Genomic DNA, 26,848 nt, shown 5'->3' with positions numbered 1-26,848 from the left:
AGGTGTGGCGAGCACGACGAGGTCGAGGGCCGTGGGAGGACGGCGCGAGGCCGGTGGCGTGATTGATAATGAGCGACACGTGCGCGACGCACCGGTCTCGTATCTCTCACGGAGGAGCGGAAGCATAAAAGGATCGAGAGAGGAACAGGCCTGATTTTATGTTGTGTTTTGTTTTTGTTTTGTGTGGCCAGCAGTCGTCAGCGAGGGGCTGCTGGCTTATATTTTCATTTTGTATTTGTTTTATTTTATGATTAAAGTCTTTGAATGTTCGTCGGTTCCCGCCTCCTTCTTCCCATAACAACATACGAGTTACAAAAGGTTTCTCTACCAAATATTAAGTTCTGCTTTTCTGATGTATCAAATACTTATGTCATGCAATAAAATGCAAATTAATTACTTAAAAATCATCCAAATCTGGATTTTTGTTTTACATTCCGTCACTCACAGTTGAAGTGTACCTATGATAAAAATTACAGACTTCTACATACTTTGTAAGAGGGAAAACCTGCAAAATCGGCAGTATCAAATACTTGTTCTCCCCACTGTATAAATAAATGTGACTTGACTTGGCTTGACTTACAAGTTTACCACTTATGGCTATTTATTATTATTATTATTTCTTGATTTATTCCTTCTAATTCTTGAACACAGTATGAATGTTAGAAAATAGTGCCAATACTACTGCAAACTTTCCATTAAAGGTGGTATACTATATGGGAACTTGTATTCTTTGTCACACATTAACCTCAAGAACTTAAAATATTAGTCAGGAAAAGATAAATGAATAGCCAGAGACCAGCATCTTCTAATCCTTATTACTATGAGCTCCAGTACTGGTCAAAGTCCAAATGCAGTCTCATGCTGACCGCAAACCAGTAATGATAACCTCTTTTAAGTTTGTTACTTTGTCCCTCTCATACTGCCCATTTGAAATCAACTCTAAGTCACAGCCTGCATTTCTCCAATATGGCAACTGAAAAGGACAGGTCACCTAACGAGCTGAAACTGAAGACTGAAGTAGGGCTGCTAGGTGGAGTGTCTCTCATTGCAGGGGTCATGGTTGGTTCTGGAATCTTCATGTCTCCTCAGTATGTGCTGCTTTATATTGGGAGTCCAGGTGCTAGTCTGTTAATATGGGCTGCTAGTGGATTGTTGGCCATGCTAGCTTCTTTGAGCTACGCTGAATTAGGAACTGTTATTCGTGAGTCTGGAGGAGAGTATATTTACATCTTGCGCACTTCAGGCAATATCATGGCCTTTATATGTGCTTTCACCAATAACTTTGTGATGAGACCAACTGGCATGATTGCAGTGGCACTCACCTTTGCCCAAAATACCCTTGCACCTTTCTATGATGATTGCCTACCACCAAATGGAGCAGTGAAATGTTTGGCAGCCCTAGGAATTATGGTATTGACAGTTTTGAACTGCTTGAATGTGCGCTCCTCCATCAGAGTCACAGTGTTATTCATGGCTATGAAGGTGCTGGCACTTATAATAATTGTGATTGGGGGAGTTGTGCTACTTATTCAAGGGGAGACCTCCAACAGCCTCCAAAACTCCTTCGATGGGACCAAGCTGAGCATCAGACCCATGGGAATAGCATTTTACCAGTGCCTGTGGTCCTATGATGGCTGGAACACTTTAAACCATGTTACTGAAGAGATCAATCATCCTGAGGTAATTATGTCCTCAATGTTTGCCACACTGACAACAGCAAGTAAGCTGACTTTGATAGTTTTGCACACAAAATGCCAAAAAGGAAATACATCTATATTATTATAAATAGTTAATATTTAAAATGTTTAAAATAAATATACAGTACATTTTACAAATTAAGGGATATGATACAGTATCCTGCTGTGAAACTAGAATTCCATGAAATCATTTACAATGGATCTGTAAGTGCATTTATGTCTAAACATAAGATTTATGTATTGCATAGGCTGTACAATTTCCATCCATTTCGATTACATAGTTTTAACAAATGAATAATCTGAATGTGATTCATATTTTTCAGTCAAATATAAATGAAACAGATAAGGTATGTGTAATTGTATTAATAAACTGAATGTGATTCATATTTGTCAGTCATATGTAACTGAAACGAGTAAGATTTATGTAATAGTACACAGCAAAACGCCCATGTTAAATTAACACTGCTCAGTGTTCATATGTGTGCACACTACAGAGTTAAGGTACCATTGAAGCAGTGTTGAAGTTAATGAGATAATTAAGTGTTGATTGAGCATTAATGATGAACACTTGCTGTTAACAAGCAGAATCACTGAAGAAAAGAGAAGCACAAGAACTACAACTGGCTTCTAGGCACAGCCTTAGAAAAAATCAACTGAAGATAAAAGAAGACAACTCCACAAACAGCATTACCAGCGTCACTTATTACTATGTAATTAATAGATGGACTTTATTTATGTTATTTCCATTTTAATGAAAACAATAGTTTCATTTTAAGTCACCATGATGGTGGTCAGTGTTTGCTTAATTTGGGCTCTTGACCCTTAAATCTTTATTATTAGATTTTCTCTGTCTGCTGTAATTGTGTGTTTATAAAGCACATTTGTTGTGGGGGGGAAAAAAAGCCAAGAGAAAATGTGATCAGGTGATGTTGGCTGTATATTGATAATCGTCATGTTGTGGCCTAAATCCCTAATCCCGCTCATTGTCTAATGCTTTGATTATATAGGTTATGTGTTAATACTTTCATTTTCGTTTTATAGTAGCCATTTGATTCTACAGCATGAGATCTAGCAGTGTTGTGTTTATCAAATAATATGCTAGTTGTTAAAAATATTTAGTGCACAAAAACTTTTCATCTAAGGCATTACTATTACGCACACAGACATCAAGAAACAGCAAAAGAATTATGTCATCCCAGCGACAATCGGAGTTCTGTGAACAAAGCTGGTAGTCGGCTCCCACCGACAGGAGGGTCAACTTTCCATTCCCGTCCCAGGGTGAGTGGATCCTGAGAAATTATGCCCAACTCTGGGATCGTTTCTCCCTGCTTCTTCCTCGAGGTCTCCACCTTCTGCCAAGCTGCCAGTGATCTCGGAGGGTCGTGTCCTAGCCGTAACTACACTGGGGGACCAGGGGTGCCCCGCTTCGACTCCTGAAGCGTCATCCGCACCTGTAAGTCTCCGCAGCAAGCGAGGGAGATGGATCTCGTAGGAGTCCGCTTCAGAGTCCTCAGCGACGGAGTCAACCCTGTCAGAGTCCGTCCTCCCAGCACCAGTTATGGTCCCCGCTGAGTTTCCCCTACCGGTCACAAGCCCGGTTTTGGTCTCTGCTCCAAGGAGAAAGAGGAGGAAGAAGGGAGCTTTCTGTCCTCCATCTCTGTCTCCTCCTGAGTCCGCGATGGCTCTCCCAGTCAACGCTGTTCCAGAGTCAGCTTCAGTCAATGCTGTTCCAGTGCTGGCATGCAGCAGAGAGGGTTGCTCCTGAGTCTGCTGTCCGAAACTTTGTTTCTGAGTCTGCAGTCGTGAAAGCTGAAGAGAGAGCCGCGGCCGATTCTGCTGCTAAAGCAATGTTACAGTCGGTTTCAACTAGTCAGGAGATGCCTGTCGTCATTGCTGCCAAGACCCTGTCTGATTATTTGTCACGTCTCGTCAAGATCCTAGAAGTCCCTGTCAGGCCTGTCTTGTCCCCAGACCCCGTGCCTAGAGCTGCAGAGAGGGCTGTTCCTGAGTCAGCTGCATGGATTGCTGTTCCTGAGTCGGTTGCAGAGAACGCGAATCCTGAATCAGATATGAGAAGCGCATCAGATCAGATCCTCACATCAGAGTTCTATGACCCCGTTCCAGCTCCGCAGCCTGCTGCTGCATTGCCTCTCTCCACTGCCCAGCCATCTACTACACCCCCTGTCTTGAGTCCTGCTTCGTCTCCTAAGGTTTCCCCCATCAAGATTCGTCCATCTAGTCCTTGTCTGTCTTTAGGTCTTGAGGCAGGATCATGACAGACCCATGTTTCATGTGCAAACACATGGCCTTTTGTTGGGCCATGTGCTTGTGTTGTCTCGTCCTCTAGCCCCGCCCTCCTTGTTATCCTCGTTTTGTCATTATTGCTTTACCTGTGTCCCCTGTTATGTTATCATTAGTCTCCCTATTTAATCCCCTTGTGTTTGCTGTCCTGTGTCGGTTCATTGTTAATCCTTGTCAAACCTTTGTCAGAGTCTGTGAGTATCTTGTCAAGAGTTGTTGTCCTGTTGCACTATTGCCTGTATTAGTTATTTGTTTTCTTGTAGTTGTCTGTCTAGTTAGTCTCCATTGTCCTATCTTGTTTTGCCCCCTCGTGGGCTTTTGTTTTCCCCGTTATTTGTATGATAAATCGTGTTGCCTTGACTACTGTCTGCGCTTGGGTTCGTCCTTCCTCGCCCTCATAACACATCATCATTAAACCGCCAACATCACCTAGGGGCTGTTCCATAAAACAAGATTAGAATACAAGCCAAACTTATTTTGGTTAGTCAGACTTATTGTCGGTTGATTCTGTTTCATAAAGCAAACTTAAAATAGTTCAAACTCAGTTACCCTGGCAACTTATGCTGGGAAACTAGCCTGGTCCAGGGCAGGCTAACTGTCAGGCTAAGCCTCAGTTGTTGCACAGGTCCTCTAACACTGACCAATAGGAACACAATTACAGACAATCTCTCATACCATTATTTGACTTTATTAACCACTATAAGTCCAAAAATAAATATACAGTAAAGAAAATCAGCTTAAGGCTACAATGATAAATTAGATAATATAGACCTACAAACATCTATATGTCGGGGTTTATATACAAATATATATATATATGTATCCTACAGGTTTTCTTTTCTTACTGGCTGAATGTTTTGTGATTTAATTAGTTTAAAAAATGTATGCAACAGAACATTTAAAATAAATAATTACAAAAGCACAGTATACATTTAAACTGGTAAGATGAATTTGAGCTTAGTAATTGCTATATTAAAGGTGAACTAAGTAACTTTTTTACCTTAACTGATCAACTTCGGAGTCACTGGAATGGTTATATTACTTATTTTGGGTTGAATGGTGGTGGTTTCGCACCCCCCTGGTGCCCGTGAGCGGAAAAACAGCGTTTGCAACTTTGGGCCGGCGGCCCGCCGGCCTCTTCGTCTGGAAGTATCGTGTGATCCCAAGTCTTGCGAGGTAAAGAATTGCTTTACTGCAAAAATAAATCTGCTATAATGCTGTCATTATTGCGCTCCCTCACGCTGTTGGAACCCGAATGAAGACGACGTTGCAAAGAGTTTCCCATCTGCTTTGATGTCGTTGATCTACTAAGCCTCTAGTGTCTGAGAATAGCCAGCGAGTTTTTAACAGTTGTTGTCAAATATCTATTCCGAAGCTGCGGGGGGAGCTCTAGAGAGAAACCTCTGAGCAAAACGCGAGGATACAACAAAGAAATCCCGATCTTACTGAGTGCTGCTTTAACCTACACTTGATTTACCCCATTACAATAGTCCCTTTACAGTTATTTATATCATAAAAATACACTAAATTGTAGGTTTATTTAAATTCTAAATAAGGCACATCTTATGTCCAACAAACAATATTTTAGCATTTATATTTTATGTACTTTATTATGTCTTTCAATTCAAATACATTTCACAATTATACAAATGGACAGTTCCTTTAAAGACATAATATTTCCCCCCAATAAATCTTATTTTTCCTTCTACTTTTTTCTTTTGTGATAATACCCACCAACACATAAAAACAATTAGAACAACAACCATTACATAGTTAGACACTTTTACATATGAAAAAAAATGGAAAAAATCAAACATTCACATATTTATATCAAACTCTTATAATGACACATAATTCATAATAAGTTATTAAAGTAAAATTATTTAAATATTAAATAATAAATAAAATAACAAATAACTAGAATTAAGGGAGGGAAGGTTATTTAGTTATAGGTGTAACGGAGACACCGTCATCAACACCAGACATCATCACTCCGCCCACTCGTTCTCAATCCCCTGAGTACTAATGACCATCACCTGTCCTCACCACCTGCACTTCATCATCCCGCATCACCAGATCCCTTCATAAACCACACACCTTCACTCTGCCAGTTGTCTGGTCTCGTCGTTGCACTATCGACTACCTGACTCCATCACTGAGATCGCTATACACCTACCTGTTTCCGAACGGACTACTTACCTTCATAATACTTCAACCTGGGTCTTCTTCCGTCTTCTTCTGCCAAGCCACACGGCTTCCTCTGTCCGCCTTCAGCCATCTGGATCCTTCACCAAACTCCAAACCTGCAGCAGATAAGAGACTGGTTCACTTTCATCATCAACACACATCAGAAACTGTTTACTTCCGGTTACTCACCTGCTACCATTACCATTAAGTTTACTGTTCAATAAACTCTATTTACGTTACCTGTTCGTCTCCTTCTGCTTTGTGACAGAAGACCAGACCACAAATGCAAGATCCAACAGGTGACGGCGGAGTGGAAGCTTCAGCGTCTGCTGGAGCCGCGAACATAATTCCACCTGTCATTTCCCCAGCCATCAGTTCTTCTTCTTCAGCTTCTTCATCTGCCTCTGTATGTCCCATGGCCCGACCAGCGACCTACTCTGGCGAGGAGGGGGAGTGCAGCGGGTTTTTGCTTCAATGTGAGTTGTTTATGGAGTTGCAAGCGCCACAGTTCACCTTGGATAGAGCGAAAATCGTGTTCGTTATCTCACTTCTCGCTGGACGTGCACTTCTCTGGGCCCGGGCTCTTTGGGATGCGAAAGGAACAGTCATTCTCCCATTTCATCACACACTTCCGGGAGGTTTTCTCTCAAGCTTCTAATGAACTGTCAATCCACGATCAACTACTCCGTCTACGGCAGGGTAAATCTTCTGTAGCTGATTATGCCCTTCAATTCCGCACACTGGCCGCCAGCAGCGGATGGAATGAAACAGTCTTGATCACAGCCTATCGACAGGGATTGAACCCGGATATCTGCTTACAGCTGGCGATCTACGATGATCATATCGGAGTTGAAGGTCTCATTCAGCGTTCCATTTGAGTGGCTCAATGTTGCTCGGCCTGCTTACTGCCTCCTCCTCCTCCTCGCCCAGCAACCGTGGTTAGTTCAGTCAGTCCTCCAGTACCAAAGCCTATGGAAGTGGATTCTACTCATCTGTCTTCAACTGAACGTCAGCGCCGCATCCTTAATAATTTATGTCTGTATTGTGGAGCGGCGGGTCATCTTCTCATCTCCTGTCCTGTTCGCCCTCCACGACCGGCGGTGAGTTCAGTTCGCCTTCCATCACCCATTTCATCTATGAAGTACACCCCTGTAATACTCACTCATGCCAAACAATCTGTTTCAGCGAAAGCGTTGATCGATTCCGGTGCCGCAGGCAACTTCATCTCTTTAACCACCTTACAGAAATTGCATGCTCGACGCCGGAACAACCCTCAGATTCTTCAAGTTCAAACTATCCTGGGAAAACCGCTAGGTCGCGGACAGACTCGTCACTGCAGTCCGGAAATCTCTGTTCGTATTGGATGCCTGCACGAAGAGAAACTTTCCTTTCTTGTACTGGAGGGCTCGACCACTGACATCATCCTGGGACGCCCGTCGCTCGAGTATCATGAACCCACCATCTGCTGGTCCTCTGGTGAGATCTGCCAGTGGGGGGAGAACTGCTTCTCTCACTGCCTACACTCCGTCAATAAGATTACTCCTTCTTCTGCAGAGTCTTCCAAGATCCCCATTAACTCCACTTCAGTAGAAAGTCCTCCCACTGGTGAACATCTTGAGATTCCCAGCGTCTACCGGGCGTTCCAGGATGTCTTCAGCAAGCAGCTGGCCACCAAACTTCCTCCTCATCGGCCATGGGACTGTGCGATCGACCTGCTGCCTGGGGCTACGGCACCCCGAGGAACGATCTACAGATCTAGCAGAAGGCCATGGAGGAGTACATCAAAGAGGCTCTGCAACAAGGATTCATCCAGCCATCTACCTCCCCTGCCGCTTCCAGTTTCTTCTTTGTGGGGAAAAAGGACGGAGGCTTGCGCCCCTGTATTGACTATCGAACCCTCAATAACTCTACTGTCAAGTTCAGATATCCTCTTCCTCTGGTCCCCGCCGCCCTGGAACAACTGCGTGGAGCCCACATCTTCTCGAAACTGGACCTCCGAAGTGCTTACAATCTGATCCGCATTCGAAAAGGTGACGAGTGGAAGACAGCCTTCATTACCCCTGCTGGCCACTATGAGTACCGGGTCATGCCCTTCGGACTGTCCAACGCTCCCACAGTATTCCAGGGCTTCATGAACGAGATCCTCAGAGACTTCCTACAACGGTTTGTTGTCGTATACATTGATGACATACTCATATATTCTGCCAACCTGTCCGAACACATTCTTCATGTGAAACAAGTCTTACAACGCCTCCGTGATAACCAGCTCTTCCTCAAACTTGAGAAGTGTGAGTTCCATCTGGACACAGTCCATTTCCTGGGATATGTCATCAATCAACAGGGAATTACTATGGACCAGAGGAAGGTGGAGGCCGTATCCAGCTGGCCGTTACCTACCAACATCAAGGAACTTCAACGCTTCCTCGGATTCGCCAACTTTTACCGTAGATTCATCCAGAACTTCAGTAAGATCAGTGCTCCCATTACATCCATGCTCAAGAAAGGGGCCAAGTCTCTGTCCTGGACCGCTGAAGCCACCAATGCCTTCGAGAAGCTTAAAGCGTCCTTCAGTTCCGCTCCTACCCTCCTTCATCCGAACCCAGATCTTCCATTCCTCGTCGAGGTAGACGCCTCTACCACCGGGGTAGGAGCGGTTCTCTCCCAGCGGCAGGGGAAGCCTCTTAAACTCCATCCATGTGCCTTCTATTCCAAGAAACTGTCCCCGGCGGAGCAGAACTACGACGTCGGGAACAGAGAACTGCTGGCGTTGGAAGAGTGGAGACACTGGCTGGAGGGAGCGAAATATCCATTTGAAGTCATCACGGATCACCGTAACTTAGAGTATCTTCGAGACGCTAAGAGACTCAACTCCCGTCAAGCCCGCTGGTCTTTATTCTTCACCCGGTTTAACTTCAAGGTAACCTATCGACCAGGGGACAAGAACGTGAAAGCTGACTCACTCTCTCGTCAGTTCCAACCGGATTCTGTAAACTCCAATCCTGAACCTATCCTCCCTCCAGCCATGCTTGTCAGTCCCATTCAGTGGAAACTGGATGACCTCATCGCCGAAGCCACTCTCACCGAGCCTGCTCCGCCGGGAGGTCCTGAGGGTCGGACTTACGTTCCGTCCCGTTTACGTCCGTCCCTCATGGACTCAGTACACACCTCTCCGGGCTCTGGACACCCAGGCAGCCAGCTGACCCTCTCGCTCCTTCAACAACGCTACTGGTGGCCCAATATGACCCAGGATGTCTCCCGATACGTCAAGGGATGTGTAGTCTGGGCTATGGCTAAGGTCCCTCGTCGCCTCCCTGAGGGTAAACTTGTTCCTCTGCCATTACCCACCAGGCCCTGGTCCCATCTCGGAGTGGACTTCTTAACTGATCTGCCATCTTCTGACTCTCACACCTGCGTTTTGGTGGTAGTAGACCGCTTCTCCAAAGGCTGCAAGTTAATCCCTCTACCTGGTCTACCCACTGCGCTTGCAACAGCCGAAACCCTCTTCAGCCAGGTGTTCAGACACTTTGGCATCCCCGAAGACATCGTTTCTGACCGAGGACCTCAGTTCATCTCCCGTGTTTGGAAGGCCTTCAACCTGCTGGGAGTTTCTGTAAGCCTAACATCTGGATATCATCCTCAATCGAACGGACAATCTGAGAGGAAGATACAGGAGATCGGGAGATACCTGCGGTTATATTGCCACGATCATCAGGACTGCTGGAGTCGTTACCTGCCCTGGGCTGAGTATGCACAGAACTCCCTCCAACAGTCCACCACGGGTTTGACTCCTTTCCAGTGCATACTCGGCTACCAACCTCCTCTGTTTCCCTGGTCAAGCGAACCATCTGACGTTCCAGCAGTTCATCATTGGTTCCAGGAGAGCGAGAGGGTCTGGGACTCAGCTCATATCCATCTCCAAAGGGCAGTTCGTAGACACAAGAGCCAGGCCGATACCAGGAGACGCACTACTCCGGTGTACCAACCAGGACAGAAGGTCTGGCTCTCCACCCGGGACATCTGTCTACGACTGCCCTGCCGCAAGCTGAGTCCCCGGTACATAGGTCCGTTCGCCATACAGAGGCAGATCAACGATGTCACCTACCGTTTGTCACTACCCTCACACTACCGTATCTCACCTTCATTCCACGTATCTCTGTTAAAGCCATACACTAACCCTCTGATCCCTATCTCTGCAGAATCTGGTGTTGATGACGTACCTCCTCCTCCTGTGGACCCTGCAGACGACAATATCTATCAAGTTCAAGGCATTCTCGACTCCCGACGTCGGGGCGGCCACCTGGAGTACCTCGTGGATTGGGAGGGCTGTGGTCCTGAGGAAAGGTGTTGGGTACCTCGTGATGACATCCTAGACCCATCTCTTCTTCAGGACTTCCATGCTGCTCATCCCAACCGTCCAGCACCTCGAGGTCGTGGTCGTCCCCGTCGTCGGTCTTTTCCGCCATCAGGAGCTGGCCGTGGAGGGGGGGGTACTGTAACGGAGACACCGTCATCAACACCAGACATCATCACTCCGCCCACTCGTTCTCAATCCCCTGAGTACTAATCACCATCACCTGTCCTCACCACCTGCACTTCATCATCCCGCATCACCAGATCCCTTCATAAACCAAACACCTTCACTCTACCAGTTGTCTGATCTCGTCGTTGCACTATCGATTACCTGACTCCATCACTGAGATCGCTATACACCTACCTGTTTCCGAACGGACTACTTACCTTCATAATACTTCAACCTGGGTCTTACGTCTTCTTCTGCCAAGCCACCCGGCTTCCTCTGTCCGCCTTCAGCCATCTGGATCCTTCACCAAACTCCAAACCTGCAGCAGATAAGAGACTGGTTCACTTTCATCATCAACACACATCAGAAACTGTTTACTTCCGGTTAATCACCTGCTACCATTACCATTAAGTTTACTGTTCAATAAACTCTATTTACGTTACCTGTTCGTCTCCTTCTGCTTTGTGACAATAGGCTAATGTATTCCTTTATTTTATGGAATATTCTTTGATTTTAAGAGTTGCACATATCTTTTCAAAATGTATACTTTTGCTCTTAATTTCATGTTATCCTCTCCATAATAAACTGTATAAACTAAATCTAACCAAACCTTCTTGCTTTCTCCAAAAAAAAAAAGATTGCTTTAAAAGCTGTAATTCCTAGCATTCTAATTAAATAAGTATAAGTCATCTTTTTTAAGAAGCTTAGGTCCTAAACCCAAAACTATATTTTGTATCTTTATTATATTTGGTTTCTTTAAAAAAAAAAATGATTCCCTGAATTAGGCCTACTTCTGTTCAATTGTTTTATTATAAGTATAAAATGAGTGTAATGAGATATACGTTCACTGCAACTGATCCAACATCCTAAAGATAAATTATTATAATCAGAATATATTTCTGGTGTTATAAAATATCGCATAGCCTATTAATTTTCCAAGCAAAATGTATATTAGTCAGAATTATTGCGCTCCTATTTGGCGCGCATGCGCGCAGCAGCGCTCGTCCAATGTGAAGTTTACAGCAAAATTTAACTATTTGCACGACTTTATAAGATTTTCAGATGGAGAAAATTCCTGTGAAATGTAAGTTTTGCAAACACCATGTCTCAAACGCATAAAACATGTAGCAACATTGACTATTGACATCTGGTCTGCCAATTAATGAATTAAGAACACATACTTCTTTGTCTGAAAAGACAAGACATTTTGGTGGCTCCCCATAGAACCCAGCCCCCAACATTCCTCACAGCAAGTTACGCACACACGTAATATAACACCCAACGTCTCCAGAGAGATAAGCACACACACACACCAAGAGACTTTTTATTTCAACAGAATCATATTTAAGACATTAACAAATGGACTTGATATTTTTCTGTTGCTATTTATGTGTCATGACAGATTTGGGTTTAGTTTACAATTATAGCATGTATTAATTAAACTTTAAAATTTCTATACTAATGCATAATAATCAAATGTTGTATTCCTAAAACGTAACCTGAATGTGTTTGATACCATTTTAAATCTTGAGATCTAACGGAGTTGAATCTCGATAATAGACTGCAATGGTATGATTATTTCGATATGAATTCTTTCCAGTCATAGAAATGACTAGTCCCGGAGCTCTGTCATAAATCTACACAGCCACGCTCTTCTGACCAAACAAAGAAAAACTCCCGCTTCCACATCTCGGCAGATTATTGGCCACGCGCGCAAAAGAAGGCGTGACCCATACATTCTTTAAAGAGCCAAGCCCCTCCTCAGAGCGCTCTCTGTTCTCTGCCCTTCCTGCCTTCTTAGTCTGCTCATCATGTGAAGTCCGCGATCGACTCCTCTCTGGAGTCCGTCTCTTTTTATTTGCTTTATCTCAGTTTTTGTTTCATTTTCAAATTCCACTTTGTTCGCTTCTACCCAAGAGTGAAACGAACGAAGCCTGAATTCCTTCAGCAACTTCACTTTCAACCAGCCTTCAAAGCTCCCGCGAAAACGTGCTCTGGCCACGAGCCCGCGCCCTGCTCCGAAACTTCACGAGAGAACGCGCCTCAGCACGAGAACGCGCGCTCTGCTCCGAGTCGAGAACACGCGCAGGTTGGACACAGCTCGTGCACGCAAACGATCTTTGCAAGTAAAACTCTAACAAGTTTTAATGTTTTAAGGTTTGATGCATTGATGGCTCTCTCTCAAAGGTCTGTGATTTCGTTATTCCTATGATCATTCGTGATTTACTTTCTCTTTCTCCCTCTCTCTACAATCTCAGCGCGTGCACAGCGCGTCCCTCCTCAGAAAACTTTATCTCTCTCACTTCCTCTCTCTCATCTGTTATTCGTCTTGTTTGTCCACATGTAAGATATGTACAAACCTATAATCACTATGTGTAGTCCGTTATATTCTGTAGTTTGCATTTATTAAAACAATATATTCAACTGTTTCTGTGAAAGTGCTTGTAAAAATACAAACGTCAATGAGGTTCACGATCCGAGCTACCGCGCTCAATATTTACTACATTAAGTAGCTTTAATTTTATAAACACAAGGAAATTAATGTTCAAGGCCAGAAGGTTAATATTTCTTGGAGTTTATAAGAAAGGATAGCTTTATTGAGAAATTAATCACTTAATCTGACGGTTGGTCGCTGGACGAACAACGATTTGATAATTACATTAATTTCCCTTAAGGATTATCTCATAATCGAAGTTAAGTAAGATTATTGATATATGAATGAGGAATTATAATTCGTTGTGATTGATTATTCATATATTCATATAATCCACTTTCACTTTCGACAATTTAATGTAACTGTAATATGCAAAATATTAATCATATTCATGATTAGTTATTAAAATTCCCTATGGATCATTTGAGCTAATTCATACGGACCCAGAGTCCGAGGCATAAGGCGTATACACTACAAACAGCACAAAATATATGCAGTTTGATGGTGGATCGATTTGATCTATGATCGACCTCCAGGGCTGCTTAAGAAACGCGTGCATACGCAGTTATCTAGACTAGATAAACCTGGATCAAATTCAACATTATCAAGCTGCAGACTCGGAGCCTGCTGCATCTACAGTCCCGCACCCAGAGTCCCGCATTCTCAGACCCCTCGTTTTTCGAGACAGCGCCTCCTGCTGTTCGGAAGATCGTATAACACCCTTATCCAAATGCCATTGAAAACATTGGAATGCAAGATTACGGTCTCTTTTTATTTTAAGTTATCCAAATAAATATTTGCGTTCCCTGCTTAATGCATGTACCAAAAAAAAAAAAAAATCATTGTGTTCTCAAACTAACTAATTACCCAGTATTTATTTTTTGAGCGTGGGTGTAATTGAAAGGAAATTACTGATGTAACGGATACAAATACAGATTGAACTATCATCTGAAAAATAATATTATTATGTGATATTATATTGCTACAATGTTTTAGTTTGTTTTTGTACAATGTTTCAAATTCCATTTTTTCTTTCAGTTCAACATATAATGGTCTAATTAACATTACACCATGCTGACATTACAAAACCTGTTTTTTGATATTTTGAATGTGAAGCAAAACTCAAATAATAGACAAAACACCAATAATAAACAATTCTGTACTTTATTTTAACGATCACCTTAATCACTGTCATCTTTCTGTAAACAGGACAAAGCAAAGAAAAAAGGAAGAAAGAATTGTGTTAGTGAGTTTATTTTTGTCTTCAATTGCATTTCAAAAAACCTCCTCATTTATAAGTCGCTTTGGATAAAAGAGTCTGCTAAATGAATAAATGTAATATGTAATGTAAATGCATAAGGTAAAATAATTACTTTCTGGTAGGCAAATGTTGCTTCTTTTCTCATTCTTTTTGCAATCACCCGGTCAAATTCCTCAACTTCACTAAAATTAAAGATGAATGCCTTTGAAATTAATCTGGCTTTCTTAAAATTGTGGACTGGCAATAAAAGCAATGGTAATGTTGCTGGGTTCGGCAGGGGCGACCGCATCGACGTATGGTGTACCCTGGAATACAACAGCATACAATTGCACTGTCACACACAGTCTTATGATCTTTCAAAAAGCAAAAAAAAAAGATGTTTGCTAATGTTACCTTCATGTTGCACTGCTCTGTTGAAGTGTCCCTTAACATGTTTCTGAACTTTGGACAACTTTGTCGTTTTGAAATATATCGGGGCACAGAATGGGCAGTGAAAATCACTGCAGCATTTATTACATTTCTGTATTTCTGGAAGTGAATTCCCCGTTTGAATTGTTATATCCATCTTCAAAAAAAAAGAGAGAGTCAAACTCAAATTCAAAATTTAAGACCACCCCACAGAGCCCATACAGTCAAATTTCAGTCAATACAAATTAAAACAAGGAACCCTCAAAAAAGGCCAAATGACACATTCTAGCTCACATGTTAATACCATAGACTGGTTAAAACATAGTGAAGGCATAGCAAATTTGATTATTAGGCAACTGTAGCCTATGAGTTGTAAATGGCTGGCAACAACTTCATATCACAGTAAAATTAATATTGATCAATTTTAATACTTACGTTTTATAAGAACTAATTTAAGTAGTCTACATAAATTATATAAAGTAAAATAATTACTCTGGGTGCGGGACTGTAGATGCAGCAGGTTCCGAGTCTGCAGCTTCATACTACTCATCAAATTAGTGGGATTGCGTGAACTTGAATTACCTTTTATGAAACCGCTTTAGCCCTAACTTATTTGTTAGGTTTATTCAAGTCGGGTTTTGGAGTTTAATCCCCGCTTTTCTTAGCATCTTTTATGGAACAGCCCCCTGATCACATTTTCTCTTGGCTTTTTTTTTTTGGCCACAACAAATGTGCTTTATAAACATACAATTACAACAGCCATACCCGGTGTACCCGTGTAAATACCCGGCTATGTGTAAATGTGGCCTGATTTTATTTATTTATGTAGTTTTTGATAGACAGAAACACAGAGAAGCCGTCTTGCTTCGTACACCTAGTTTATTGAACTGCCCGCTCTACCTCCGTGCTCTCTGTTTCACGTCATGGGAGGAGCGACCGCACTTAAAGGGGACATACACATCACTCTACATCCCCCCTCTTTTAGTAGAAGACAGAAGAAATAGCAAAAGACAAAATAAAGTACAACCAACCATCTAACATTGGATGACAGAACAGGTGCAATGAGAAGAACATTTGACTGCACAAAAATCACACAAAACATGCGTACCACACATAAAGAAATATGAGAATGCATAGCACGTTTCAATCAGGTCATAACATAGTCTTTGTAACATTGGTTAGGACGGCTGACTCTTCCAGAACGAGTCACCACTGAATGCTTGCCCTCCGTGTCAATGTAACAATCCATGTTAGAGGATTGAGGTGCTGCATGGGCCCATCAGCATTGGATGGTGTTGCGAGAGTCTCAGCATTAGTCACCACTGGAAGATCATCCTCAAAGTCAGTTGGAGGGGATTCTGAGACGTGGAGGAGATGCCGTCTGTTCCTGATGTACTTGCCACCTTGTGATGTCACAACGTAGCTATTTGGTTGCTGGGCAGGAGAAGTCACAATTGCTAGCCTGTCAAAACCACGTGCTGTCTGCATCCTGACAGTTTGCCCTGGCTTCAGTGCAGGGAGCTGATGAGCATTTCTGTCATAATAGTCTTTCCCCCTCAGTCTTTGTTTTGTGATGATGTCCTTTACGTTTGTGTGAACAACAGGCTGAAGCATGGCCTTGGTCACTGGGAGGAAGGTCCTTGTTTGACTGGATAGAAGGCGTTGTGCAGGGGAGGGTAAGCCATCTCGTGGAAGATTACGAACATGGAGAAGTGCAGCACGGATGTCAGTATGATCACGGTAGCTCAGCCAGTCCATTGGATTGGGGATAGTGAGGGCTGCTGCGGATATGCTTAAAGTCCCATGTGCGTGCAAAATCTTCAAAATCCTTGCACACAAACTGAGTAGCATTGTCAGTCATTAAAGTGTGAGGGACACCATGGACTGCAAAATGTCTTTTCAGCTTTGCGATAACCGTGATGCTTCTCATGTCAGGAAGGTAATCCAGCTCAAACCAGCCTGACACCGTGTCCTAACTACACGCGACGCGACGCCGCGACACGCGATAAAAGGTATCTTTTCCATGTTAATCAGAGTTTTTGTCCTATTAGACGCGACGGCGCCACGCGAAGTTTCTAATTTAGAAACCGTTCCTATTTCTGCGACGTCGCGGCTGACAGATCCGCCCACACAGAGATCTCATTGAATAAACTGATTGTCATATGAAGAAATTACACTGGTTATGAGTACACATTATTTATTTTTAGTTAAAAATAGGTCACTGTGCCACAAGCGATAATGGATAATTTACCTCAGATTTTGAAAGCATATAATATAGCGTTCAAACTGAATTCTATGCAAACATACAACTGTACTTCATAACAAAATTAGTCAATAAGTATATTTTGTTAATGTTTAGATTTTTAATAATGTTATTTCTTGATTTGATTATGTCCTTACCCATTTCCAATGCGAGTGCGGGCCAGCAGTGCGCTTTCACAGAGAGACTCCGCCCACACGCTGTTCTGAATGGCTGTGATTTTTTGATTGACGTGTGCCGTCTCACAGTCGCGTCGCGTCTAGTGTGGACAGACACACTTGCTGTCGCTGGAATTTTATCGCGTCGCGTGTAGTTAGGACACGGTGTGAGAATGAATCCACAAGGACTAGATGTGTTTTTCCATGCCATTCAAACAGGTCAGCAGCCGTGAAAGACCAAGGAAGATCCGGGATGTCATGAAGCTGCAGTGGTTCTTTTGTCTGATGAGGTTTGAGTGCATTGCAGGGTGCGCAACGAGAGAGTTCAGCGTCAATATCAATGTACATTGATGGCCAATACATAATTTCCTTAGCTCTGCGTTTTGTTGCTGTAATACCAGGATGGCCCTGATGTAGCTTGCCTACATAAAATTTCTGCAGCGCAGGTGGGATAATCAACCTCTCCCCTCGCAGCAGCAAGTCATCCTGAATGGCCAGCTCATCTCTCATTGAAAAGAAGGGACGCAAGGAATATGGAAGTTCTTTTGAGGTGGCTGGCCAGCCGTTTCTAATCATGTCAGAAAGCTGTTGGCATGTGACATCTTTTTGCACAGCAGCCCTGAGTTCATCTACCCGACGGGAAGATAGTACCTGGACAGTCATGACCTCCAGCAGGTCATCAGTGAGTTGTGGGTCAGATGTGGAGAGGTGGGCCCGGGACAAAGCATCAGCCACAAACAGCTCCTTACCACGTTTGAAGATGACATCCAAGTGATAACGATGCAGTTTCATCATCATACCCTGTAGTCGGGGTGAGGCCGTGTGGAGTGGCTTCTTTAATATGGTTATTAAGGGCTGATGATCAGTTTCTACAGTGACAGGGCGGCCATAGATAAAATCATGGAATTTTTTTGTCGCAAACACAAGTGCCAGCATTTCTTTTTCAATTTGAGCGTAACGGGACTCTGTGGGCGTGAGGGCCCTTGACGCAAATGCCACAGGCCGCCCTCGCTGTAAACATACTGCACCCAGGCCATGTTGAGAGGCATCCGCAGAGAGAACTACTGGTACGGACGTGTCAAAATATTGTAACACTGGGGGGTTTGTCAAAGCCTGTTTCAGTCTTGCAAAAGCCTTGTCATGAGTCTCATGCCAGCACCACTCCGAATCATGATGAAGCAACTGTCTTAACGGACCAGTGATGTCGCTGTACTGGGGAATGAATTTGGATAAGTAATTTGTCATGCCCAACAACTGCTGCAGAGCTTGTTTTTCCTGAGGTTTTGGCATGTCACATGCTGCTTTAGTTTTTTCAGGGTCGGGTTTGACACCATCAGCAGTCAGCAGGTGACCCACATACTGGACCGAATTTACTCTGAATCTGCATTTATCCGGGTTAAGTTTCATGTTAATGGCACGAATTTTGTTCAGTACCTGTCGCAAACGATCATCGTGTTCCTCATGCGTCCGGCCCCAGATGAGGATGTCGTCAACTACAATTTCACAAGGCTCTCCAGCAAACAATTGCTCCGTTGATCTCTGAAAGACCTCACTGCCTGTGGAGATTCCATATGGCATCCTCAAGAACCTGAAACGGCCAAACGGGGACATAAATGTGGTTAATTTGGATGAAGCTTCATCAAGGGGGACCAAAACCCACATTTAGCATCCAGGATGGTAAACACTTTAGCACCAGGCATATCTGCAATGATCTGTTCAATTGTTTTTAGGGGGTGCCGTGGTCTGAGGAGGGCTTTGTTAAGATGAACTGGGTCTATGCAAATCCTCACAGACCCATCTTTTTTTTTGGCTGCAACCATGGCGGATACCCACTCCATTGCCTCAGTTACAGGTGTTATCACACCCAGCTCAGTCATGTGATTCAGTTCAGCTTTTACTTTTTCTTTCATGGCTATTGGTATTTTCCGGGGAGCACAGACTACAGGGGTCACTGTGTTATCCAGTCTCATATGATATACAACTGGCAAACTGCCAATGACAGCACAATCAAAAAGATCTCTGTATTCACGTACCTCCGGCGCCTCATGATGCAGCATGTGTACATCAGGTCCCAGTTGGATGAGTCCCATAGCGATGCTATCCTGTAGACCGAGAAGGGGTTTTACATCACGATCCACTACATGAAATTTAAATTCCCCACGGACACACTGCAACACTGTTGTTCCCTCAGTGTCGATTGTCTCTCCTCCATAAGCCACCAAATTGACTTTCTCTGCTATGTTGGTAGGGAAGGTGTGATTCAAACCTTTCAGCATTCGTTTTGATATTACATTACACTTGGCGCCTGTATCAACCTTTACTTTCAGTTGGCCATTTCCATTTTTCAATTTCAGAGTTGTGAAAATCTCACCCTTCTGACTGGTGAGCTCAACAGGGTCACAGAAAAAAGTGTCCTGCATATTGTCATCAGGTTGTGCATCCAGCTCATGTATTCTATCCCTTTGCTGGGTCCTAGGCTGATAGAACGCTTTGGCATCCATTTGCTGTTTTGGTGCTGCCCTGCAGCATCTCGCAAAGTGGTTTAGTTTTTACCACAGTTGTTGCAGCGTTTGTTGTATGCATAGCATTTGTTTTTTTCTGAAGGATGTTGGCCATTACAGTTTGAGCAACGTGTTTTTTGCAGAGCACATACCTCTGTGTCTTTTCTCAGCTCTCTCAGACTGTTCATGCAGCAAACATATGTTAACAGCCAAGTCCAGGGTGAGGTTTTTTTCACAGAGTAACTGTTTACGAACCGTGTCATTTTCTATACCGCAAACTATGCGGTCTCTAATGAGTTCATCTTGCAGTGATCCGAATTCACATTTCTTTGCGAGAATTTTCAAAGTGGAGACGTATGCTTGCACAGATTCGCTTGTTTTTTGAACAGCGGTATTAAACGCGTGTCTATCCATGATGACGTTTTTTGCTGGTAAGCACAATTCAGAGAATTTAGTTAGAAGTACCGCTGGATCCTCATGATCATCATACACAAATGTTTCAGACTTGTCAACCGCTTCGGGACCGGCAAGGTTTAACAATGTGTAGGCTTGTACCTTCTTCGATTTATCCGACAGGCCTGCACCGCAATAGATGCGCCATTCCTTTTCAAACTTTCTCCAGTTATCGGCAATGTTGTCATCAAAGACCAACGGGTCGATACGGCGAAGCCCCTGGGCCATTTTTATCCCACTTCTCACACCATGTAGTTTTTGATAGACAGAAACACAGAGAAGCCGTCTTGCTTCGTACACCTAGTTTATTGAACTGCCGGCTCTACCTCCGTGCTCTCTGTTTCACGTCATGGGAGGAGCGGCCGCACTTAAAGGGGACATACACATCACTCTACAATTTACAAAATGCTATTTCAAAATGTATTCAAATACTTACAGAATATTCATATTTACTTTTGAGATGAAAATATATATTTTTTGGTAACACATCATATTGATGAATCCCTTGCTCCAGATAGACATTATATACTGTGATGATGAAGGTAATTGTCCCACGTTTAATTTACATGTGTAAGAAAAACTGATGAGGAAGTTGAAGATCTTAATGATAAAGTTTATTGAAGCATAGCAGTGAAAAAGTACATGAAGCACATAGGGTTCATCAACGTCAGAATGAACCCCAAATCATTTCTGCTCTAACATTTTACATTTGTCTTCCCGCTCGACATGTAAATTAGGCTTTGTCTTAAATGTAAATTGAGGATAACAATGAAAGTGACAGCTTTCCATTCCCACATCTTTGATATTATTTCAGATGGGAACACCCAAAGGTTAAGGTGATAAGATTGTTTGAAGTCCCTGGTTCTTGATGGCGCACTGCCACTCCCATGCTATAAGTGAGATAGTATCACTCCGGTGGTACTATTTACATATTACTGAGATTGGGAGGAATCGTCTCTATGATATTTAAGCTCTTTTTTTTTTAAATAACATGATGTTAATCGAGAAGTTTTTGTTTATGGAACAAAATAAGCATGTCCCGCTAAACAATTCAGTGGTAGAAATAAATGTACTGATATCTTACTGTTACAGAGGAGGCTCCCATACCACCGGAGAGATCTGTCTCCGGAATATTAATCATCCCTACCTTACTTGAGTCACCAGTCGTCAGGTGACGCAACATTTGTGTCATCAACTCTATAAGTAACACCTGCAGCGATAGCGTCAACAGTTTCTTGTCTTCAGAATATGCATGTCTCTACCACTCTATCAAACTGTCGGTTTCTATGTCTTAGATTAGGAGTTTGGACTAAAAATGAAATAAGAAGTATAGGAGGTATTTCGCCATGCTCCGTTCTATTCTTGGGGATAACGGACATAAATTCTACGTGTGGGAGTTGAGTACCCTCAGTCAGACCTCGAGGGGACTGACTTTGTTCACTTTGAGGCTCTGCTCCCATTTGGTTCTCTTCTTGAGTCGGACATCTGCGCCCGATGGTTTGGGTTCCGTGTTTACTGAGGCAGCGCGGCAGGATCATGGGAATTACAGCTTGAGTTAGAGCTGGAGATTACCCTTTCTCCTGCTCTTTCTCCAAACTTGGATCTGAAAGCTTATTCTGCGAATTCTTCTATCCAAATAGAGACCTATTAATAAAATAAATGTAATATGTGCTGCCATTCCTCACTGTATCTTATGAAGGATGATGCTCACAGTGTGTGTGACAAGCAGAACAGATCAGGAGCGATCTGTGAATGAAATTTCTCAACGTAGTATGTGCACAACCTGGAGTTTCAGTTTTAAGCTCCACTACCTGTTTGACTTTCTTTCATAGGAAGAGTTTATATGTGAAATATTGTAATGTTTCCATACATAGTGATTGAATACCCACCGTAAGATCAGACTGACACGTTATTGCGCACCGTGGTTGTTTAGCAAGCATACCATGTTGATCTTCTGAAAGATGAGAATTAACCCATTTCATTCAGATAGTTGTGTGTCCTAATGCTCTAAGGAGATTGTTTTGCCAACATAGCCGTCTCCAGCAGGCGTTTTCACCTATTTCCACTGAGCGATGCTGCCAGAGGGCCATCTGCCCCTTCTGAGGGTATTGGGACATTGTAGGTTGTTAGGTTAGTCTGCCACTCTAGACAGTGTTGGGCACTCCCCGCGCAACTTGTACGCCCAGTCAATATGTTCAGTTGTTACCTGCCAGCAAGATGTTTTAGGGCAATGAACGGACGATTTCCTCCTGTGGAGCCCAGTCTCGCTCATGCACAGCTCTCATTCAATTCAGTTGCCTCTTGCCAGTGAGCTGTTTCAGGGCACCAAATTGGCCCTAAATTGTACATTTGATTTCTAGAGTAACCTTATATATTGTTTAAGTAGTTAATGTTCCTTTGCTTATGGGTGACTTAAAAAAAACAGACATGCAAGTGTTCACTTGTGGCACTGCTCTTGCAGAAAACAACACCCATGCTGTTTAAAAGGGGATATTAGAAAAATGTGCAGAGTTGGGTTGCCCTCCACTAAGTCAAAGCCTAAGCGGGGAAAGGGAAGATACAAGCAACATCAGTCCAGCACAGAGAAACATAGATCAGCTCATCCCATCAGTGACACAGCGGAAACCACTGCCAGTGACAGGCAGTCTTCACTATGTATAGTGTAATAGAAACTCAAATTCCAAAAGTTTCTCCAATTACAATGTTTTTAAAAGTGAATGACAGAGAGATAGATGTTCAACTGAGGATGTGGACGATTTTACCAGAGGTGGGCAGCATCATGAGGTTTCTTGAGGCAAATTACTAAAATGGCAATTATTTTAGGAAGGTGACGATATTCTAAATAATTCTATGACTATGAGTCAAGCTACAATTTAGGGTAGGCCTACATTTCATGTCCTTTGATGATAATAAAAAAAATGTCTTACACTTTTCTTCAGCAATATCATTATAAAGTCTGTCCATCAGGCTGATTCCAGTGAGCACCAACAGATATCTCTCCCACCTGAATACTAACTCTCTTACACATCTGTGGCTTGTTAACTCATCAGCCTAGGCTGCATTCACGTCCTGTCGCAAATACCGTAGGCTCTATGACAGCAAGTAATGTTCTATTCAGAGCTGTTTCTCGGAATAGGAATTATGCATTTCAATGTCAACACAAACAATCAATGCCTAAATGAATCTGCAGCGGTCAGGTGGTACAGACGTCACGTGGTAGGAGCTCTTAGAAAAGTCCCATCTTTGGTGTAATTGCTGTAAGCTGTCATTACGAGCTCTACAAGGACGTAAATGCTTTTTACAAGTTGAAACCTTGAAATTATTGTAATTTCAAAATGCTGTGAATGCACCTTTAATTTAGCACTGAGCAAGCTGACTCTTGCCTGTTCTTGATCATAAATTATTCTTGGACTGCTTATTAGTATTCGATATTAGTATTGTGTGTGTGTGTGTGTGTGTGTGTGTGTGTGTGTGTGTGTGTGTGTGTGTGTGTGTGTGTGTGTGTGTGTGAGAGATCAAGATTAATCCAGTGGTTCCACTGCACATTTTAGATGTCTCCCTAATAATCAAACACACTTGATACTATGGAAGCTTGTTACCGCCATGGATGACGCCAATATGAAACTTTGGCTGCGTCCGAAATCGCATACTCTCTTGAGTAGGTACTTATTTTGAATTTGAGTAATTACTTCAGGGCTGCTAAAAAAGTTTGTTCTATAGTATTATGCACACCAGAATCTCGCTGGAACTAGAAGGTCATCCAGGTACTTTTTGCCTACTCTTTTATCAGTACTGTGAATTTGGACATACTGCTTTTGTCACATACTCTTTTTCGTCTACTATATAGTAGGGAAGTATGCGATTTCGGACGCAGCTATAGTGATCTTCACATGTAAATAACTTAGCTGTCATTGTAATAAAAAAATCTATCACATTCTAGTCAAGCTCATCAGGAAAACACCCTTGTGATATCACAATTGACAATTAGATATGTTACACTGATGAAATATGTAAAAATGATTAAACATGTAAACTGAAAACAATAGTAATTTTATTGAGAAAATATAATGCTTTTGGACTTGTCTGTTAATATGAAACGTGCCCCATTTATAGAATAAACCATAGATTTGCTACCTAATCTATGTGCCGAATATTATTCACTTGTTTTAATCAGTGCCAAGATATATTGTTTAAATATTTGAAATAGACAAATGCCATTCTTGAACACATTATTCATATATCAGAAGAAGACATTATTGTAAATTGTGAAAATAATAATTTATAAAATAATAAATAAATAAAATACTGATTAAATAAATCTATCCTTATGCAGATCACTCCTGAAACACCTACGTATTTCATTGTGATGCAATCTTGCAGAAATGATTAGACAGATCTGTTGCTTGATGATTTATTTCACGGCAGTTGACCTGTCCTACAAATGTTAAATGTGTAGTCTTGTTGTCTAGTCTAGAGTTGTCTAAGCGTACAACCTGCTGAATTATCACGTACAATTCTATAAACTGTGGACACAACAGATTGCAGAGGTTACACAATGTTATTTTTCAGGTAGCATAGCTATATATATTTAGATATCTGCAAGAAGATAACAGTCTATTTGTAAATCAAATGTATTGTGAAGCCATGACCTTTTGCTGCCAGTGTAGTTAATATTAAACAAGAACTTTGATCTTGTTGAAGCATTTCTATTTCTTCATTTCATCACCTTCAGAATCAGAGGTCTGAGGCACGACAGTTTTCTTTTAGGTTTCAGCACAATGAAATCTGTAGAAAACGAAAAGCTGACTCTAAGACGGGAGTTGGGGCTCACCAGTGCTGTATCTTTGGTTGCAGGCGTCATGATAGGTTCAGGAATTTTTATGTCTCCACAGTTTGTATTGGTGTACGTTGGGAGTTCAGGGGCAAGCTTGATCGTCTGGGCAGTGTGTGGTATAGTTTGTATGTGTTCTGCTTTGTCATATGCTGAGATGGGCACCATTATCAGAGAATCAGGAGGTGACTATATCTATATCCTGCGAATATATGGACCTTGTCCTGCTTTTTTTCTGGCCTTTACAACCATGTTTCTGATGAAGCCATTTGGGATTATAGCTGGTTCTCTGAGCTTCGCTAAGTATGCTGTGGCACCATTTTACCCAGGCTGTACACCACCCATACTGGTGGTAAAGTGTATTGCTGCAGCATGTGTCTTGGTGGTTGCAACTATCAACATGCTAAATGTACGTTTTACTATGGCTACTCAGGTGGTATTTATGGTGGCCAAATTTGTAGGTCTAATGATAATAGTAATTGGAGGAATGGCATCACTTGTACAGGGAAACTATGGAAGCCTCTGCAATCTAGAAAGTGCCTTTGCAGACACAAAGCTTGGCATTTGTACCGTTGGAATGGCACTATATCAGTGCCTGTGGTCATATTCTGGGTGGTGCAACATAAACAATGTTATTGAGGAGGTGAAAAGACCAGAGGTGAGATTAAGTTAATGTCTTCTGCAATGTCATGATTTTGACAGTATTGACATACCAGATGAAATGAAGTAATAAAGTCAAGTAAGATAATTTCATTACACGATTAAGGTGATAAATGCAGATATGTCACATAAAACTGCAAAATTGTATGATTTATCACTATAATAATCTAATTTATGAAGTGATTTTGTCTTTCAGGTGAACCTGCCAAGGGCACTGATGATTGCTGTTCCCATGGTAACGATTCTATACCTACTAGTCAATGTCAGTTATCTGGTTGTTATGACAACCACGGAGATGATATCATCCAGCGCAGTAGCTGTCACATGGGGGTAAGGTTCTGTGTGCTATACAATATATCTGTTTAGATATTATAATTGAGTGATTTAGTGTGATATACTTAATCCTATAAAATGCTATATTGTTTTATATGATCTTGATATTCTTGTTGGGAAAGTATTTTTGTTTTATGATGTGTATGCACTTATTTGTTTCTTGTGAAAGGAATAAAGTATTAGGAGGGTGGGGCTGGGTGATGTCCGTTGCTGCAGCACTCTCAGCCTTTGGTTCTCTGAATGGATCTTTTTTCAGTGGTGGACGAGTGTGTTACGTAGCAGCAAGAGAGGGACACCTGGTAAGAAAAATTGCCTTGGAAATAACTGAAAACAGTATGGGAGTCAAATCAGTAGTTTGAGTGTAATGCAGAATTTGTAAATCACACTTTATATTATATTTCAATAACCACAAAAATTAGGGTGGTTTCAGGAAAAGTGGGACAAATAAGCTTTGATTATTGATAAATTGCCTTTTATTCAAGTCGACCTTCATTTATATACAATTTTAACAATATAGATTGTTTCGAATCTGCTTTTACAGTGATAATAGGAAATTAACCCTCTGGGGTCAGGTGTTTTCTGGGTCCTGGAGGCAGGGCCGGCCCTGGCCAATTTGCTGCCCTAGGCAAGATTTCACCTGGTGCCCCTGGAATTTTGTTCATAAACTTACACAGAAACAAACTGCACAGCTTTGTCTTGTTTTTCTTTATTTTGAAAATATTTTGGAAACACACACACAACGTAGGCCTATTATAGATACAATATAAATATGTTTAATATTATATTATGTTAGTGCAGAAAAAACTATATTACAGAAACATTGCTGAAGTGGAGGGAAGAGATTG

At 42.3% G+C, this 26,848-nt stretch overlaps 1 protein-coding gene across 1 annotated transcript; it reads left to right on the top strand.

Annotated features, from left to right (window-relative positions):
• Positions 1–966: 966 nt before the first annotated feature.
• Positions 967–26,439, top strand: LOC307009507 (b(0,+)-type amino acid transporter 1; the record flags this gene model as incomplete). The annotated part of the gene is made up of 3 exons (XM_079633299.1): positions 967–1,680; positions 25,867–26,000; positions 26,173–26,439. The coding sequence occupies 3 exons, from the start codon at positions 967–969 to the stop codon at positions 26,360–26,362; spliced, it is 1,038 nt and encodes a 345-aa protein (XP_079489425.1). The 3' UTR covers positions 26,363–26,439.
• Positions 26,440–26,848: the final 409 nt, after the last annotated feature.

This window comes from Phoxinus phoxinus (assembly GCF_949152265.1).
Source record: "Phoxinus phoxinus genome assembly, chromosome: 13".
In the NCBI taxonomy this organism is placed as follows: Eukaryota; Metazoa; Chordata; class Actinopteri; order Cypriniformes; family Leuciscidae; genus Phoxinus; species Phoxinus phoxinus.
The sequence above is the reverse complement of the archived record's forward strand: the minus strand, read 5'-3'. Positions and strand labels throughout refer to the sequence as shown.